This window comes from Monodelphis domestica, chromosome 6, assembly GCF_027887165.1.
Source record: "Monodelphis domestica isolate mMonDom1 chromosome 6, mMonDom1.pri, whole genome shotgun sequence".
Taxonomy (NCBI): Eukaryota; Metazoa; Chordata; class Mammalia; order Didelphimorphia; family Didelphidae; genus Monodelphis; species Monodelphis domestica.
The window spans coordinates 82,343,078-82,363,630 of NC_077232.1; the positions used below are offsets into that span (position 1 = coordinate 82,343,078).

At 36.8% G+C, this 20,553-nt stretch overlaps 1 protein-coding gene across 4 annotated transcripts in view; it reads left to right on the forward strand.

Moving 5' to 3' along the window:
* The window catches only part of RGS12 (regulator of G protein signaling 12), a 253,779-nt gene that overhangs the window by 183,940 nt on the left and 49,286 nt on the right, over positions 1-20,553 (forward strand). For 3 of the 4 annotated variants that reach the window (XM_056802365.1, XM_056802368.1, XM_056802367.1), the window contains 5 exons: positions 756-882; positions 3,910-4,006; positions 5,252-5,331; positions 5,838-5,991; positions 9,208-9,828. In XM_056802365.1, coding sequence (XP_056658343.1) covers positions 756-882; positions 3,910-4,006; positions 5,252-5,331; positions 5,838-5,991; positions 9,208-9,828 — 1,079 coding nt within the window. Of the gene's footprint in view, positions 1-755; positions 883-3,909; positions 4,007-5,251; positions 5,332-5,837; positions 5,992-9,207; positions 9,829-20,553 lie in introns of those variants that run through there. The other variant, XM_056802366.1, reaches the window with a different exon arrangement.

Below are 20,553 nucleotides of genomic sequence, written 5' to 3' on the forward strand. Positions count from 1 at the left end.
CCTGAGCAAAGCCTGGCAAGACTGACCATGGAGCAGAGAAGGGACTGGGACTCATGGCGGAGCCCCATGGGCCTGGGGGTTACTGCTGCTCTGTTCTGCTCAGGGAGTACTTGATAAACCAAGGAAGAGCTCAGGAGATGGCACAGAACAGCAGCCTTGACTTCTTTGTCTCAAAAGGCATTTTTAGTTTCTTCTTGGTACCATAGCAGAGTAGGGAAGGAAGAATACCACATTAGGAGGGACAGGAGGAACCTTGGCTTGCAACTCGACTCTGCTACTTAATATTTGTGGAATTCTACATGAGTCTTAACTGGTTTCTTCCTCGGTAAAATGGGTATAGGAATACCTGGGTGCAACCTGCCTAATAGTTTTGGTTTATAAAGAAAATAGTTTGTGAACTTTAAAGTGCTATATAAATATGAGATACTTTTATATCTCTAGGTCCAAAGGGAAGAATTAGGTTAAAGTTTTACTTTTTATGGTAGATATTATATGCAACATGAGGCCATATTAGAAATCTAAAAGAAGTCAGTTTATTCACTAGGAAGAAAAAAGATATTTTAATGCATGTAGTTAAAAATAAAAATTAGTTAAATAAAAAAAGTTTTTAAAAAGTTAAAAAAATAGATGGATAGATGGCTTGGGGCAAATGCTTTACTATTGTTATTAATTGGAGAAGTGTTTCTAATGAAGATTTCCAAATAATTAAATGTATCAAAAGTAATTTCTCAGCACCTTTCCCTACCTTTCCCCAGGCTTGATCTAGTCCCAATCAATAGGTCAGTGGGACTGAAGGCCAAGCCTACCAAGCCAGTCACGGAAGTGCTGCGGCCTGTGGTAGCCAAGTATGGTTTGAATCTTAGTGACCTTGTGGTGAGACTAGTAAGTACCTTTTAAATTATGCCCAATGTACAGCATGACTTGCTCGATGAATTAAATAAGTAAATATTGTTCAATGAATTGTTCTCATCTTGGCAATCTCCATTTTCCTTATAAATGATAATACTTCAGTATTTTGGAAGAACCATGATTCTACCAGTCTGGGTAATCCATCCTGCAGGGCTGTAAAACTCGTCCATACTCCTGGAGAGTGTTTCACAAATTTCCATTTTTCTGTAAATGCTTATCCTCTGATGGTGAAACTTTTGGTGAGGAGCCTGTCTGAACTGAGCCAGAGAGGACAATGGAGACACTTTTCTGAGTCCATATTGGAAACCTTGTAGGCTCGAGAGCAGAGCCCACGGTTACTTCCACCTGGAAATGAGGTATCACGGGAAAACTTTAGCATAGAAAAATAAGAACATGTAAAAGATTCTGCAGGCTATTTTAAGAAGGAAGAGGCATTGTTCTTCTCATTTATTTTGTTCATCGGGTGGTAGACCTGAAAGACAGGGCCTTAGAAGAGAATAGAATAGCGTGAGGCGTGGCTTCTTATTTCTACTTCACCATTTGCTGTGACCTTGGGCAAGTCCCTTGCCTCTCAGAGCCACAGGGTCCTCCTGTAAAATTAAAAGATCTTTTCAGATTCCTCCTGGCCCTGAAATCCTACATCAAAGTGGATCGTTCACGGCATGTTTTTTTTCACATGACTTTGCATGTGTCAACATTCCTCCATTCTCTTCCATCCCATTGCTGAAGCCATCACATGTATTGGGGACAGCTGAGGAAAGGTAGATGACTCATTTTTGGTTTTCACCTGCACAACTATTCTAAAAAAAGCGTATTTACTTTTAGATATTCCCATGCTCCTTTCCCACCAACCTAACCCACCCCATCTGGTACTGAAATGTGTTCTGACTGCTCAGTAGCACAGTGACTTTGAACTCCAGAATACATGATGGAATAAAATCAAATCTGTAACAACATATGAGAAAGGGTCAGATTCCGTTTCTTCCTAAGAAAAGGAGAGGGCCTGGACCCCTAGGGAACTCCTGGGTGAAAACTCACCCTCTACCAATGTAGGTAGCCACTTTCTCGGCCATTTACAGTCTTAAAAAGTTGCTTATGACACTGGGAGGTGAAGGGACTTGAACCTGCTGGGTATTTCTGGCTTCAGGGCCAGCGCGCAGGCTACTACCGCCCTGCTGTCCTGAATAAAAGCATGGAGAAAAAGTACATAGAGATACATTACACTCTGGCCAGATTTATATACATTTCTCTTTCTGGCATTAAGTAATGCCTTTCTTATGCTCAAAACTCAATAGCCACAAATCTCTCTTTTCGTCAGTTATTTCACGTGTTGCATTTTACATTGTTTTTAGTCATGAGTCCCTCTGAATTCTCCCTCTTAATGCACTCAAATTCAAGTCAGGATCAACCTCATATGCCTTTAAAAAGCCTAATAGTTTGACATTTGGCTGTAGGCCTTCATTCTATCTCTGTAGCTTACTTAATGGCTGAATGTGGAATCATAGAATAATAGATCAGGAGGGAATTTTAAGAGGTGATCCGGGCATCGCACTGCCCAGAATGAGATAAAATGATGGAGTCTGAGGATTGGAAGGGATCTCATAGGCCATTTATTTCAGCCTGTGACCAAACATGAATCATTTGCCAAACACAAGTAGTCACCTGGCTTCCACCTTAGTGGGTTCTCATTTGCTGGGGAGCTCACTCTCTCCCAAAGCAGATCATCCTACTTTTGTATGCCCCTAGTTCTTAGCGAGTTTTTCCTCCTATCAAAGCTTAAATTTGCCTCTTTGGACTTTCTGCTCTAGTTCATCTGGGATTATGAAGAGTAGTATCCTAATGAGCATTTTGAACTCCTTGCCTCATAGTCTTTTGAGAGCCAGTATGTTCAAAGCAGAACTCACTATTTCCCTATGAATCCACTCCCCTTCCTAAAGTCTCTGTTTTTGTTGGGGACTCGACCCCGCCTCCCAGTGCTGGAGGTTCGCAGTCTCCCAGGCATCCTTGTTTCCCTTCTGTCCCTCATCCCAAATATCCAATCAGTTGCCAAGGCTTATTAATTATTCTCACTCGGCACTATCTCTCAAATCTGTCTTCCTTTCTCCACTGTCATGATCATCTAGCTCCTTACTTCAAGCTCTTTATCACTTCTTACCTGGGCTCCTAATTGAACACTTTGCTTCAAATCTCTTCTCTCTTTCATCCCTCTTCCATAGAGCTCTTAAAGTGACCAGGCTGTTTAGACCAGTGGTGTCAAACTCAAATAGACATGGAGGCCACTACACCTTATACAAGGAGCCCTGAGAGCCTCCTATTGATTTAGAAAGCCATATGTTAAAATTATCTCTCTTCTATGGTATTTGAATTTATTTTGTTAAATATTTTCCAATTGCATTTTAATACAGTTTGATTTGTATTCAGGCATGTTGTAGACCCACGGGCTATGTCTTCAATATAAGCTTAGATTACATACACTATAGAATAATAGAATGTGTATATGTACTATATTTCAAAATATATAATATAATATAGATATATTGACAAATTGCAGACCTAAATTTGGGAACAAACTTCATCTAGTTAAAATGACATTCTACAAAGGATCTTGCTTCATAAAGCTAATTTTTTTAGCCTATGAAATCTCATTTAAAATGCCAATTTAACATGGTATTAAAAAAAAGAAACAAACAGCATTACTACATATAAACTAACAAGCTCTTAAAACAGAATTTGGCACATCATAAACAGTTAAGTGCTCAATCTATTTATATACTATGCACCCAGAACAATAATTGTCTTTCAAATATAACAATAGGAATAAAAAATAACCTAATTGATTTTTCAGTTCTGTGGCATTCCTATAAATTAAGATAGCCTATAAATCAATAATAATTTAAGTCTTTGGACTGTTTGGGAAAATGTAAGTTTTACATTTCAGATGTCAAGCTTGCATGGGAAAAATTTATTTGTGCTATAAAAAAAATTGTGGTTTGACTTTAGAGCGGAGAGAAGGAGCCACTAGATCTTGGTGTTCCTATTTCCAATTTGGATGGACAAAGAGTGATCTTAGAAGAAAAGGATCCCACGAAAGGAAAAGGTAAACATGTGGTGTGCCATTTTAATTGTCCACCTGTTCCTCTGTTTCATCCTACCTCTCCAAAGATGCTTATTGGCATCAAATGTGGGTTGTCACAGAGACTAGTAGTACTCCCATAACCACACATCCTCCAAGAGCTGAATTCTGAATGCAGCTGGAAGAAAAGGAAAATTATTTTTTTGTCCTCCACATGATCTAATAACATTTCAAAATGGGATTAGGAGAGACCACCTTTCTTGAAAATGTTAACACATTGGTCTGAGTAGTCACTGCACTCCCCCATTCCCCCAAACAGACTTTGTGTAAAATGAGTAAGGACTATAATCAAGGATATATATTTCTATTTGTATTGATTGCTGTCTGGGAAAAATATATGCATATAATGTATATGTATTTTCCCAAACATTTCAATTTAGGGTGTATCCTATGTTCATGTACACTCTCTATTTGGACCAATATGTAATTTTTATATGTACATATGTTATCTGTACTATGAGCTCACACATTACATTTTCTAAACCATATCTATTAAAATCATTGCTATTCATATTAATTTTATTTTAATATATTAATATTTAATATGAAATATTTAAAATGTTTTAATATGCTTAAGTATTAGTCTGACACACACAAAGGAAGATAGCCATTCCCCTCCCACCCCTGCCCAAAGATGTCTAGTCTGCTGACCTCATTCATGACAAAAGAAGTCCTAAGCCAGTGGAAGGTGTTCCCACTTTTATGTATGTCCTTTTATGCAATAGAGGAAAAAACCACTAAAAATATCCAAGTCATCTCTCTTCTTTCTATGGGCCTTCATTTTCTCTTCTTTAACATAAAGGGTTTGCATTAGAGAAGCTCCAAGGTTGTTCTTGCTTCCTCTTAGTATTCTGTAATTCTTGGAAGTTTTTATTACATTTATATTAAAACAGCTCTAAACCTTTATACCTTTGGGCTCATTTGCCAAGTAGCACTTCCTTGCCCACAAACTGTGAGTCATAAATGATAATAAGGTGGCCTTTGGTGTTTTAGGAAATAGGAATTTTTGTTCTTTTGAATGACCACGCTATGAAATGTGTCACAGATATAGAACTTAAAAAAGACAGTGTTTAAGAAAAATGTTTGCTTTTAACCTCTCTGCTTAGAGGCTTAATCTCACTTTTAAAGACAAACTAAGTATAATTGAATTTCAATGTGCGGATGAGTTCATGATGTCCCAGGATTATAAAGCTATCTCATTATGTTTAGTATTCACAGACAAACAGAAAGGTGCATCAGCCAAACAGAATATAGCTGTAATTCCCAGTTCCAGAAATCACTCTGCTACGGTAATATTTCTTGCCACATTTGTTCCTCACATTTCCTCATGGTTGTAAGTGTGTCTTTAGAAGTGGAAGCTTTGGGGCACCCTGCCCAGCACCGCCCTGAGCCATGCTCCCATAGTGGCCAAGGCTATAAATATACATGTGTCTGTTGACCTCACTAACAAGCTGTATTTTTTCTTTTCTCTGACCTGTTTCTCCTTCCAGAATTGGAGAGCCACAATTCTGTTGGGCTTTCTTGTCCTTCTTATAGTTGCTTAGTCCGTTCCATTTGTAGTCTAATAGTCCAACTTGGAATTGAACCATTGCTCTTTCTTTTCCCCTGGTGCTGGTTGGGGCTTAATAAAGCTATGCTTGATATACTCTCTACATTTTATGGGGTTTAATCAGGATCTGTAAAATCTATGATTCTGCAATCTGTATTTAAAGTATTTCTTGTCTAACAATGTATTTGGTGTTTATTATTATGTATCTGAAATGTAAGTAGTACTTTGACTTTCCTTCTAATACAGGGAGAGGAAAGAACACTAGGCAAGTCTAATTCTATTAAAATAAAAGGAGAAAATGGAAAAAATGCTAGGGATCCCCGGCTTTCAAAGAGAGAAGATTCTATTGCAAAGATTGGGAAAAAAAAATATCAGAAAATTAATTTGGACGAAGCAGAGGGTATGTGAACTTTTTAAAACTTCCACGTGTTTTAGTAAATGCAATAACAGTTTTCAAGCAAAATTATTAAAAATTATTCTTTTTTTTCTTAACCATTTGGAAAATTAATTTCCTTTCATTCAGGAATATGCCTCTTTCACTATCGTGTTAGTATATTTATATTATTGGTGTAACTCAGAATAGAATAAAGCCTCATTAATTTGGATTATTATTTACTGAGCTTACTTTAATGAAAGGATATTGTTCTTTGCATTTAACAAATGTTAATTAAGCAATTGATATGTGTAATGCTCTATGATAGGAAAGATACAGATGGTTTCTGCCCTCTATAAAACTTTATATCCAATAAAGAGGGCAGATGACATATATACATAAATAAAAAAATGATAAATGCTTAAGAATACCAATACAGAGAGTTCAACTAAAGAAGCAATGGAAACTTCAGGGAATATTTCAGTGGGGGGGTGGTGGTGGCATTCAGTCTGAATTGTGAAGGATAAATTATTGACAGAGATGGAAGGAGAGAACGTTCCAGGCATAGGGAAGAACAGTGTGAGCAAAAGTATAATACATATACAGGGGCTAGTAAATAATCCAGGTTGGCTGGAACATTAAATATGGAATAAATGATATTGGGAAAAAAGGCTGAAAAAGTAGGTTAAAGCCAGATTGTAGAGAATTTTGCACATGGTATAAACTTAAAAAAATGTTTTCGGAGTTAAATTGAACTATTTTCTAAGCAAAAGTATTAGGAATTAAATTCAAATGAGGCACAGGATGAAGGATCTCAGCAAGCAGGAAGATAAATAATTTTGCAATTAGAAGCTTTTATTGTACTTAGATTCCCCAAGAGCAGCTCCCTTAAGGTTAAATATCCTGCTTGCCATCTTTTTTATTCTATTAATTTGCTTAACTAATCCTTAACAAACCTGAACTTCTACCCAGTCTAAGTGGTACTCTAAGTAATAAAATTAGTTGCATCCAAATTAATGAGGTTTTATTATGCAGTTTTAAAGCAGTTTTTGCCCTAGTTGAATTCCCATCAATGTTTGGGATAAAGATCTTTGATGGTCCCTGCTTACTTATGAAAATCACTTTAAAAAAGTTAGCTGTGGCCTATGATTTGCATCATATCTTTGTATTTCCTTTATGTCTCTGATAGTTGAAAGATGCTATTGAAAAGATTAAGGGGAAAGAGGTAACTAACTGCCTTAATATGAAACCTCCTTCCCATTGGAAAAAAAAAATATAGTAAAGAAGAAAAGCAGAAGGATCCTGTATTCTGATCCTATCTAAGCCCCTGATTTGTTTTCCGACATTGGGCAAGTCATGGCCCCTTTCTGGGCCCCAAATTCCTCTTCTGTAAAATGAGAATGGACTCAATCATATTTTCTAAGCATTGAAAACTGTCAAAAAGTTATAGCTTTCACTGTAGTTGTAACCAAACATTTAAATTTAGTTAGTATAGCAGTTAAATTGTGTCTTGTAACTAACCCTTACTAACTTTGCTGTAAAATTATGACATAGTTAACCTAATCATTCTTCAGTGACTTCCATTCACCAGGTAAGTGGTTTGTGGCATTTTTGTCATGTTGAAGTTAAATTGAAAACTATTTTGATTCTGAATTTTATATTTTAGCTAGATATTTGTATGGGGTTAGAAAGGGTTTAAATGAAACCTTTTGGACACACACTAGTTTGAGACTGTAGTATGGCTTCACTTGTGATCCAAGTTTAGGTTTATACCTTGTGTAAGATGTGAAAATTCAATCCTGGCAGTAGAAAATGACAATTCTGGATTAATTCAAGGCAGATGGAAAAGGTGTTGTCCAACAACGCACTAAGATCCCTCCTATTCTGAGGAGGAAGCAGAAGGGAACAGAGCCATTGCTTAGGGTTGCCATCTTTTGGGGAAGCATCCTTCCACCACACGATACCAAATGAAGGGAGGCAGAACCTCCATAGAAGTAGGTAGTGGGTAGTGTGGGACCTGAATACTGGAGGAATGAATCTAAGAGATTCTAAGAGATCTAAGAGATGATTCTAGAGAGATTATTGTGCTTAAGAACCAAAAACACTATAAGGGTGGCTCAACTCCAGTTCTTCCTGATTATTCATATTTCTATGAATTTTATAGCCGATGGAAAACTGGATCCATGCACTAAAATGATTATAATACCATGGGTTCTTCTACTTTATTTACTTTCATTTCAAAGGTTCTATTTATTCATCTGAGTCATGTTCTGAGTGGGGAAGAGTAGGAAAAGATCATTGAGAATGGGAGGGTCACAAGATTAACCACCCTGTTCAAGGGCTTTTCTGCTACAGAACAGTCTCATTCCTTCTCCTCAGAGACATTTCAGGGCTTTTAGCAATTCTTTATTACCTTATACTCCAGTGGTTCTTCCTTCCTCCCATAGCAATAAGGACTCTTTAAACCCATCCTGGAATTTTGATGTGGGTAGAGAGACAAATACTATAGAGCTTTTAGAGGGTTTCCCAGTGAAAACAGTGGCTTTGGCCCTTTGGATAAAAAGACTTAAAGGAGAGAAATTTGAAATAAAATTACTTGCTTCCCTCCTGAGTTGAAATTAGGCCTTAAGGGACACATTTCTATGGATTTCTCTTCCAGTTTTTAAATGGAAACACTATTTAATTGGTGTCTTGGTTTAAGTTTTCAGGTTTTAAATGACAAGTTCTTTGCAAAGAAATGTAAGAAATCTTCCTTAAATGCCTTCATGGCACACCTTTTTTTAAATGGATCACCCCCTAAAGGTACAGAGGTGTTGATATGATTATGTTAAAATATAAGGATATGGAGTAACTCACAATGTAAACATAGAGATGATATGGGAATTAGCATAAAATGTTATTTACTATATTTTAAAATGTGCCCTGAAACACTGGAAAAGAATTCAGGGGTCTAGATTTTATAAATCTTTGTTTTTAGGTATATGAATATACCTATATAGCCATTGTAAACTCTGAAGGTGCTCCCTTGTAGGAGCATCTAGGTTAGCTCTGCCTTTTAATGAGTGAATAGTTCTGTAATATGAAAAGGTCTCCAATTAATAGAGCCCTTAGTTCCAGAGCACTAGAGCAGCAGGGCAACAGATAACTCAGCATCCTAAAGAAAAATAAATATGGTGATTGTTTTCACTGATCAGTGATAAGTTTTCTTTAAAATGGTCAATATGGGTTTTTTTCCCCTAATAGAGTTTTTTGAGCTCATTTCCAAAGCTCAGAGCAACAGGGCAGATGACCAACGTGGGCTGCTAAGAAAAGAGGACCTTGTCCTGCCAGATTTTCTTCGTTTACCACCTTGCACAGCAGAACCAACTGCATCTACTCCTGCAACAACAAAAGGCCTAAACAAGAGAACTGTAAAAAATGGCAGCAAAGAAAAGGCTACGCAACCAAACGGGAAGCTGGAATCTGCCCAGAATGGTAGTGAAAGTCCAGTGAAGAGCCCGGGGCCTGCTGAGGGCAAGCCTAGGCCTACTCTGGCCGCCCTCCAGAGTCCAAAGACTCCCAGCCCCCCCTTTAGTGCCCCATTGTCTCCAATCCCACTTGTCCAGGAAGGAACAGCATCAGCACAAATATGGAAGAGACAATCCAAGGAATTACACGCTGAAGGCATACAGACTATAGAGGACGAGAACGTTGCCGACTTAACACTTGTGGGGGAAGGAGATATTAGTAGCCCTAACAGCACTCTATTGCCACCTCCTCCGACACCACCATCAGATGTTACAAAACTCACCGAAGCCAACTACTCACCCCCAACTCCTCTGACAGATAAACAGGAAAAACCTGGATTTCAGAGATCCATTTCAGGTATTTCTAGATTTTAATTTTTTCCTCTACACTTACAACTCCTTTACTTTTTGACTGTTATATCAGTATTCTCTACCCATTTTTCAATTTCAAAAGTCCAAATTAGCTAACCTTTCTGCACCATACATTTTTGAGTCAGAAGTTTCATTGTGCTGGTCTCTTTGTCATTCAAATAAATTTGATTTGTCTTTTAAGTGCATTTAAAAAATATTGGGTGTTATGAGGTCTGAATTGGTAAATAATGGATTATTGAAGTACTCAAATTCTGAGAATCTTATTATCATGGAGATTTTACTAAAAGGATAAAGCACTCATTGACCAGGAAAACTGCCTCCTACCCTAAAGAGGATTTGAATTTCAAATATAGTCACATCAGTATTTCTAGTATAGTTTTTACCCCACCATTTCTAGAAGAGAATCATTGTAGATTCCTAAATTTCCTGATCTTGTTGCTGGTTTAATTAACACTACCTAACCCTTTAAAAATAACAACAAATCATTGCTATTTAAGTGCTGGAGGAAGTATTGAAAATGAAAGCATTCATTTTAAAATTGGAGAAATTATATCCTTCTATTTTTATGGTCTTATGCCTGTTTGAAAAATTCAACTTATCCCTAGCATATCAAGAAAGAAAAAACATGGCATTTAACTTATAGTACTAGAATAAGTACAATTAATGATATGCATTTGGCTGGAATCTATTTTAAGTGAATTGAGTAAGCTTAAATTTGACTTATATTTATAAAAAACATAATTTAGAGCAGTATTTTCCCCAAAATAAGAGTGTGAAATTTGGTGCTGTCCAAAAGTATCCAATATGCTTTTGTAGCAAATGCTGTTTCCATGTGCTACAGATGTTCTAAATGGAAATGTGGCTTGTGGCACGCACATGATAATATCATCCATCTGAATATAAACATGTTCAGGAAAAAATGTCCAGAAGCTGTATTCATTTCTTTCACCAGTTAATTGTGCCATGGTTTGTCGAACAACCATTTCTTCAATGTAAGATAGTATTAATATTTTTAATATATATTTTTACATGGTGATGTCTGTTGTTTCTTTTATGTCTTATCAATGAGATGTAAATACCTTTTGGATTGTTATATTCTTCTTTATGGCTGTGAATGATTCCTTTTTATTCTATCACATTTATTTCCATAAACTGACGGAAAAGGTCTATGATCAATTGTTGACTGACCTGTAACCCAGGGCTCCCTGTTGGGGACATATGAAGTGCATATTTTCAGTGTATTTTATGTACATTTGTATAGATCTGTATCTCCTTTTCAGAATATGTTGTATACCCAAGTGGGTTTTACCTTTTTCTATAAGTGCTAATATGAGAACCCTTGCCCTTGCAGCTTTAGAAATGGAGCGTATTTTAATGCATGCTTTACATTTCTGTATAATCACTGAACTGTAGCTTCCACCTTTTCTGTTTTCTGCTCTTGCTTTGTAGATATCTTTGTGTAGCTTTTACATGTATTTTGTATGTGTTCTTTTGAGAGGAATAAACTCTAGATCTAATCACTCAACTGGTTTTATACTTTTCTCTTTATTTGATCATATTCTGCCTTGATAGCAAACTGTAGCTGTCATCTAATTTTGAAAGCAATTAAAGATATTTCATTGGGATTAATGTATATGTACTTTACATGATATTGTGATACCTCTTAAAATGTTGAATGGTACCAGTCTAGACATAGCATAGGTTATTACACATAAAAACTAAAAGATTAAACTGAAAACAGAGATGTTTTCCTTTGGATAATGAATAGATTTGTTGGGAGATCAGTAGAATTGATAATAAAAATGAAATATCCTTTGACATCTACATGTGAAGTCTGAGATTTAGAGGTTTACCGAGATCACCCTAAACTGTTTATTGTAATTTATTAGATTTCAATACCGGTATACATTTTTAGTAATGTTATTCTTGTCTTCAGTCACATAAAAAAATCCCCATTATTGTGTGGGTGTTCTGCCCCTAGCCAGATACCTTTTTTATTTGCCCATCTACTTCTCTTCATGCTGGTTATTTTTCATGCTTCTTTTTAACTCTTGTATCAAATGGGTGTTCATCGAAAAGGAGAAAGGGTAAAATTGAAATCCAAAAGACTTGTTATGTATAAATAGTTCTTATAAGTTCTAGTGAGAGGTAGAGAAAGAGAAACGGGAGGGAATAAAACTTTGGATTATCTGTTTCGCATATCTGTTATTTCTTATCTTGAATAATGAGATAATAGAGAGCTGTACATACCAATGACATAAAAAATTTGAACTGAAATAATTCAGCTACAAGCCCTTTCAGGGGATTCTTAGGATTTGGCTTCCTGAATAGTGGGATAGTGCTTAAAAGCTTATACTGACCCTAGCTTCCTGATCAATTGTATTAATTTCCAGATCTGACAGACATTTGTTAACTCTTGGTCTTCTTGAAATATATCCAGATTAGAGAAGCATTTGTAGCTCTTTAAAGTTGTTCAAAGGATCATTAGCAAATGCTAAGATTAAGTGAATGATATATTTATATATTATATATTTTTAATTTTCCCAAAGATCAAGTCTGGAGTAAACAGAAACTTTATCTATTCTTTTAGGGTTCAAAGCTTTTACTACAGATATTAAGGTTAGTCTTGGGTTTGTTTTTTAGTTTTTTTTTTTTTTTTGTGAGCAGAAATTGCACAATATTTGTCAGTTTCCAGATCTTGGAGTTTAAGATTAATAGTGATTAGGAGGTCATTAATCAAGGCTCCAGGGAAAGGAATATATTGCCCATACCTGGACTGAAAAGATTGAACAGGATGTTGATTTGGGTCCAGTTTGTCAAGTAAATGCTACTGTGTTTTATGCACCTTCTCAGAATCAATTCAGCAACATTCTCAGATCCTGGGGTGGCAGTGCTAGCCATGTCCCCACCTCACTCTGCTATGTTGGCATTGCCCTGGTCCTCAGGAGTTTATTACAGAATCCATAAGGTACTCAGTGAACAACGTCAGTCATTTGGTAGCTTCTCTGAAATATGAAGTATCATCTGTCCATAATTCCAAGTAAAAGAGTGGTAAGGGCTAGGCACTGGGGGTTAAGTGACTTGCCCAGGGTCACACAGCTGAGAAGTGTCTGAGGTCAGATTTGAACCCAGGACCTCCCATTTCTAGGTCTGATTCTCAATCCACTGAGCTACCCAGCTGCCTTTTTTTTTTAACCATCACCCCAATGGCTGCTATCACATTTCCACAACACTGACCTTTTGTCACAAGATTACTGTTTATTCCATGGTTAAATATATGCCCATATCTGTAACTGTGATGCTTTTCTTTCTGAAGTTCCATTTATAGTGAAAGGAAGTAGGTAAAGCAGATGATGCCCCATCAAAAAGATGAGAACACAAAAACTCAGAAACAGAAAGTGATAGGGCTAAGATTAGAACCCAGATTTCCTATTTTCTGGCCCAGGGCACTCAGCTCTATACTTACTATGTGGCCAAAGGTTGATCACAAAAATCTTCTCAGTTTCTTTTAAATCCTTTTTAATTCAGAGAATTAAAAAAACAACAAAAAAAAAACCAAAGATATATTTTCAACACCAACCAACTTGACCAGCCAACACTCCCAAATAAATATTCAGGCTGGCCTGTTGTACTGATAAGCTCTAGGCTCAGTGATTCAAAAAGCTGACAGGATAAAACACATTCCTTCATTCCTGGAGTATCACTGGGGTAGTGCCCTAGCAGTTGCCTCCAGTTATTCACCTACTTGTTTGGGCCTCACCCCTTAGTCAGATCTGTGAATTCAGTTGGGACAAGGAGGATCTCTGGCTGTTTAGCAGTCAAAATAAAGTCTTATTGGGAGAATTAGCCAGGTGAGCCAAGCAAAGCTGAAAATACCAATTAATGTCCAGTCTAGCCAAGACCAGTTGGAACTTGCCCTGTTGAAAGATATGCTTCTTAGTAGGTAAGACTCCTGGGGAGTTGTTAGAAAGAGATATCAGGTAACACCAAGTCTCCTGAGGAATCTAGCCCTTTGGGAAGTGTGTGTTAATAGACAGGGCATCCTGGGAAACACGTCTGACATAGATTATAGTTAACAGAGTTTGGCTATTATGTCCTTATTATTATTAAATTCTTTTCTTACTTCTTACCATGCTTTCATTTCTACCCAACCCCCAGTGCCTTAGCACAGTTCTCTGCATAACATAACTGTTTAATATACACTTGTCAAGTGAATGAATAAACAAAGGAAGGGAGACAGGAATTCAGATTTCAGGTAGGGATTGAACTAAATTATCTTTGAAATTGCTTCCAGTTCTAGAGTCTATAATTTCTACATTCATCAGGAAACATTTATGAATCACTCACTGTGGGCTAAGCACCATGGTAAATGCTGAGGATACAATTGCAAAGAATAAAACAATTCATACTCTCAAGAAACTTACAGTCTATCGTGGAAGACAAAAGATTATCTATCTGTCTATCTGTCTGTCTGTCTATCTATCTATCTATCTATCTATCCATCTATCTATTCATCTATCCATCCATTCATCCTCTACCCTTTGATCTATCCTTCTACCTGTCTATTTATCTATCTATCCATCCATCCATATATCTATCTATCCATCCATCCACCCATCCCTCTATCTCTCTATCTCTCCATCCATCCATCCATCCACCCATCCCTCTATCTCTCTATCTCTCCATCCATCCATCCATCCATCCATCCCTCTATCTCTCTATCTCTCCATCCATCCATCCATCATCCATCCATCCATCCATCTATCCATCCATGCACCCATCCATCCATCTCTTTATCTCTCCATCTGTCTGTCTGTCTGTCTATCTATCTATCTATCTATCTATCTATCTATCTATCTATCCATCCATCTATCTATCCATCCATCCCTCTATTTCTCCATCTCTCCATCATCCATCCATCCATCCATCCATCCCTCTATCTCTCTATCTCTCCATCCATCCATCCATCCATCCATCCATCCATCCATCCATCTATCCATCCATCCATCCCTCTATCTCTCTATCTCTCCATCCATCCATCCATCCATCCATCCATCCATCCATCCATCATCCATCCATCCATCTATCCATCCATGCACCCATCCGTCCATCTCTTTATCTCTCCATCTGTCTGTCTGTCTATCTATCTATCTATCTATCCATCCATCCCTCTATTTCTCCATATCTCCATCATCCATCCATCCATCCAGCCAGCCAGCCAGCCAGCCAGCCAGCCATCCATTCATCCATCTGTCTGTCTGTCTGTCTGTCTGTCTATCTATCCATCCATCCATCCATCTCTCTATCTTTCTATGTCTCTATCTCTCCATCTCTCCATCCATCCATCCATCCATTTATCTATACTCACATATATACATACATATTTATATATAATAGACAATATATTGTACATATACTATGCGCATGTATATATATCTACATATACACATTGTATATATGTATACTATATGTATATGCAAAACAAATATGAGACAAAAACAGGATAGAGTGAGTAGGCACTACTAAATAACTACATCTTATAATGATAGTGAGGTTTTTATTTTGAAAATGAATTGAAATTCTTTGGGGGAAAATTTGAAGGTTTAAACTCTTTCAAAATGAGATTTCTAACAAGTTTTAAAAGTCATATTTAAATTGCTTTTTACTTGTTAACTCTTGAAAAATAAGATTTGAAAGTCTTAACTATCTGTACTTTTCTCCCTTTGCCATTTAAAGGTTTTTTTCCCCTACCATATGTCTGGCATGGTTCATTCTGCTGTTGATGTTTCCTCCTGGGGCTGCATGCAAAACGACTGTTTGGCACACTGGTGTGCTTTTTACTTTCTATGGAGCCGATTTGTTCATTTTGCTTCCCAGTCTCATAGCAGCAATTCTAGCACCCCAACCCTTACCCTGTGGGTTTGGAAGAGAGAATATATTTGTAATTTAGGGGATGGAGGCGAGTGGGGAGGGAACAGACTTTCTAAAGCATCATGAATCTCAAATTAGCTCCAGTGTTCACTGTTTCTCACTGATCTCCCTGTCATCTTACCCTTTTGATGTGGCCACAGAATTGTGCAATGATAAACCATCATTTTTTTATTTAGATATCTGCTCCTATAAATAGCTTAAAGATGATAGTACTTTGGTCATGGAGTCCCATCATATTTAAGAGCCTGAGCTGTGGGGTGAATACGGTCAAAATTCTCTCTTTATACTAAAAATACAGACTCTATGGGTGCCTTCCTTTGGAGGTTTTAAAAATGATTATGACCAAAGAAAGTATTGCTTGTATTGTTGTCTCCAGTGGGTAGGAAAATAGTCCATTCCCATGAATATTTGTTGACATTATGGGGGATACAAAGATCTCTAAGCTGCAGCTTACTCTGAAAGGCTTTAATAGTCTATAAAAAGGCAGAACCTTTTCCTTTCATTGATTATAATGAAGGATTCATATTTATATTTAACATTAATATATTATATATTATATTATATAACAATAACGTTAACATTGGCACCCTCTCAGGTAGGTAGTATGAATATTATTGTAGCCATTTGATAAATATAATGAGGGCCCAGAAAGACTAAGTGACTTTCCTCATAGTCACATGAATGGTTAAGTGTAAAGTCTAGGATTTAAACCCAAGAATCCTGACTCCAAATCCAGTTCTTTCTCTCCAGTCTGGACCTTCCCTTTTTCAAGGGATACCAGGTTAGCCTGTTTCAACAAGAAGAGCTAACATTTAGATAGCACTTTGAGTTGGAAAAGCACAGTACATGTAATAACTCATTTGATCAGTGCTTGAGTAATTAGGCATTCTTATTCCCATTTAAAGATGAGGAAACTGAGGCTAAGAGATGAAGTACTTGGCCAGGGCCACAGAACTAGAAAATTTCTGGGTCAGGACCAAGTTTGGGTCTTCCATCTTTTTGGTCTGTAGCTCTTTGCAATAATTAACAAAATAAAAATATTCCTTTTTAATAACCTTAGGATTATAGTCCAAAATGTAAAATTTTATGCTCTGGGTTCAATTCTAAGCAAATAACATCATGTATTAATGATTGGGCAAGGAATGCTTTTGGAACCATTGATTATGCTATTGATTAACATTCATCTCACCACTAAAGAAAAATGGACAGTTCCCAATTTAGAGATGTGACCTAGTTTACAGAAAAGCAGTAAAACTGAAGATGAAAAATTTGTCCAAAATTTAGCTTCCCCAAAGATATGAATTATTTATGTTCTTTTGTAGAATCATCTGTGGGTTAGTGATTAGTGATATGGATGAGATAAATTGAACCCAAGATAATATTTGTTAAAATACCTCGAGCTTCTCCAGTAGTTCCTTCAAGTGAAAACAAACAAAAGGCTTTGGAGGTGAAAGGAAGGATCATCCCTCCCAATTTTTAGAAAGCATTTGTTACTTCTAGACAAATGTTGTCCAAGAGTTAGGATGGACAGCATGAGGGAGTGGAAGGAATACTTGACTTGAAGCCTGAATATCTGGGTTCAAATCCTAGTGCAGATTCTTCTCGCTCCCCCACAGTTTATTCCTCTATAAAATAGCAATAAGACTTGCAGTATATTTCTCATAGTATTGATGTGTTAAAAATGTTTAAAAACAAACCTAAAACCACCAAGGAAATCTTAGCTATTTCTTGCACCATATCAGAGTGGGTAAGATAAAAAGGTCTTTTTAGGTTTCCAGGATACTGAAAAATGCCTCTTCATCATAAATTGTGTGTGTGTATATTTCTATATAATTACATATTTTAAATGTTCCTCTTTTATAAGCAACTTGCTTGAATGCCTAAGCCTTTTATTTAGCAAGAAATTCCTGTCCTAGTATAAGAAAGCAATAACAAAGAGATACCTATTTGGAAGTGACCCATTCACCGAGGGCATTGGTGATAATAACAAGTCAGCTTAAACTCGGTTGTCTAGTATTCCAACTCTGTCATTTATAGGCAACAGAAAAACCTACTGTCAAGCCTTGTCTGATAAATTACTCAAGGGATGAGGGAGATGAGAGAAAAGAAGAGAGAACAAAGCTGGGATCAGGAGGGTCGAGATTGCTGGTAACTATCAAGGCAGATGTATTGAAAGTTACATCTGTTTTTATAGGGGGAGAAAGCAAGCTGGGCATTTTGAACAAGTTTCTGCTTACACAATGAAGGTAAATAATTGGAAAAAGTGGTACAATGAATCTGTTTACCTCATCAAGTCTACCCAGTGATTTCTATAAGATAATAAATCAACATGTAACAACCTAGTTTAGATTCCCAAGGAAAGTGCATTCAGGAGTGATTTTGTAGGGCGAGAGGGAGGGAAATTTGTGGCTGCAGGCATGACAGACTTCAGCTGCTTTATGGCTCAGCGTTGTCCTTATTAGCATCTCAGGCTTTTTGCCTTCCATGTTTGCAGAGCTTTGCTCAATGGAGTCTCAGGCTTTGCCCTCCTAAAAGGTACTAGGAAATATTTAGGGCCATTATTTAGCTCTCATAAACTTTAAAGGGTAAAAAGATTCTGTCCTGTGTACCATTCTTTTAAATTACTTTTAGTCTTAGTTGGTATACTAGGAGCAAACTCCCCAAACTCCAATTCTTACAACTAAATTAAATCATTCTTGATCTGTTTTTTTTTTTTTTGAAATATCAAATCCCCTACTTTCTCTTCTAGTTTCAACTATAATTAAATAATCTTTCCAAAATATATTATATATCCACCTTTGCCACACACACAAAAATAAGACATGCCTCCTGCTCCTAAAAGAACTTGTGATCTAGTTACCTATGAAACAATTAGATAACATTTAAGTGCTAAAATGGATGGTACCAATTACTAGGGCCAGGTCAGGTTAGTGAAGCAAGTGATGATGGGTGAGTTGGGGATAGTCAGAAGAAAATTTCATGGAACTGGTGAGATTGTAGGAGGCTCTGAATAGGTGGAAAGGAAAGAACAGACAGATCATTCAACACAAGGGAAAAGAGAGGAACAAAACACAAAAATGAGAAGTTATAAATGAGGATAGTAAGGAAATTGGCCTGGTTTATTATGGAAAGTGGGAAATGAAATTAGTGAGACGAAGAAACAGCCAGGTTAGAGAAGGCCTTGTAAATTAGTTAATGAAGTTCAGACTTGATTCTGTCTGCAATAGGAAGGCATTGTTGGGTCTTGATTAGGAGAAATGATATGATAAAAATATGTTAGGGGGGCAGCTGGATGGCTCAGTGTATTGAGAGCCAGGCCTAGAGATGGGAGGTCCTAGGTTCAAATCTGGCCTCAGATACTTCTCAGCTGTGTGACCCTGGGCAAGTCACTTGACCCCCATTGCCTAGCCCCTTACCACTCATGCCTTGGAGCCAATACACAGTAGGGATTCTAAGATGTAAGGTAAGGGTTTAAAAAAAAAAGATGTTAGAAAGATTGCATTCATTGTTCTATAGAATTAATTGGTTTTTTATTCAACAGATATTTACTTTGTTCTGAGTAGGGTGGTGGGGAGGAGAGGAAGATAAAAAATTCAAATATGACCCAATCCATGCCTTCTTGGAGCTTATGGTGAAAAAGAGGGACAACACACACATACACACACACACACACACACAAAACACTATAGTACTCATTACATGTACATTAGATATTTGCAGACAAAATGCTATGAGATCAGAGTGAGGACATCATTATCAACCAGGAAATCAGATATATTTTAATGAAGGAGGTGACATTTTAATTGGTCTTTCAAGGATGAGTAGGAATTCAAAAGCAAAGTAGAGGAAGAAAGACATTGCAGATTTGAAGGAGTGTGGATTAAAGAAGGCAGGAGGCTGTTGTAGAAACTGAGGGTAATCTGAGGGCCTGGACTAGAGTGGAAGCAGTAGAGATATAGAGAAAGGAACAAATTCTAGACATTTTTTGAAAAAAACAAGCCACTAGACATGTGGTAGATTTGTTCTAGAGAAGAGAAGAGAGTGTCCAGATTGGGAGAGGGAGAATGTTAGAGGAAGAGTAGCTATTTGAAATGGGGAGAAGAAAGATGATGAATTCAGATGAGTTTGAAGAGACAGATGGACATCTAAGTGGAGATGGATTCATTTTGTATGTATATGAATGACAGAGACTTAAGTGAGGTGAAAATTTAGGGCTAGACAATGTAGATTTGGGAGTTAATTTTATAAAAGTGTAATAGTTGAAGTCACAAGAAAATGTGTTATTGAAAGAAAAGAGCAGTGCATCAAGAACAGCTTTGGGGAAAAACTATAGTTAGCTTAGGATGACAAAAGCAAGAGAAACCAGGAAAAGAAGCAGGAAAAAAATGCCAGAGATTTAAGATAACCAGAAAAATATAGAATAATGGAAATCAAGGATGGATGGAGATTCAAGATAGGATGTTAAAGAGAGAGGGATTAATTATGGACTCTTGAGGTCAAAAAGGCAAGAAACATATTTAATAAGATTTGTAAATGGATACATTCCTGGAAATCTTATACTGTAAGATTTCTCAATATTATACTCTGGGTTATGCAAAGGAAGCATCTTTTTTAAAATTAATTTTGGGAGGAGAAGATGCCATTGTAGTTAGCTGTCATACTTTCTAATAAAAAGATTTTCTCTTGGTGTGAGATGACCTCATAAGGTAAGTTCATCATAATGTTGAGGAGAATCATGTTCAGAACATAACATCCTCGATTCAAAAGTCAAAGAGAAGTC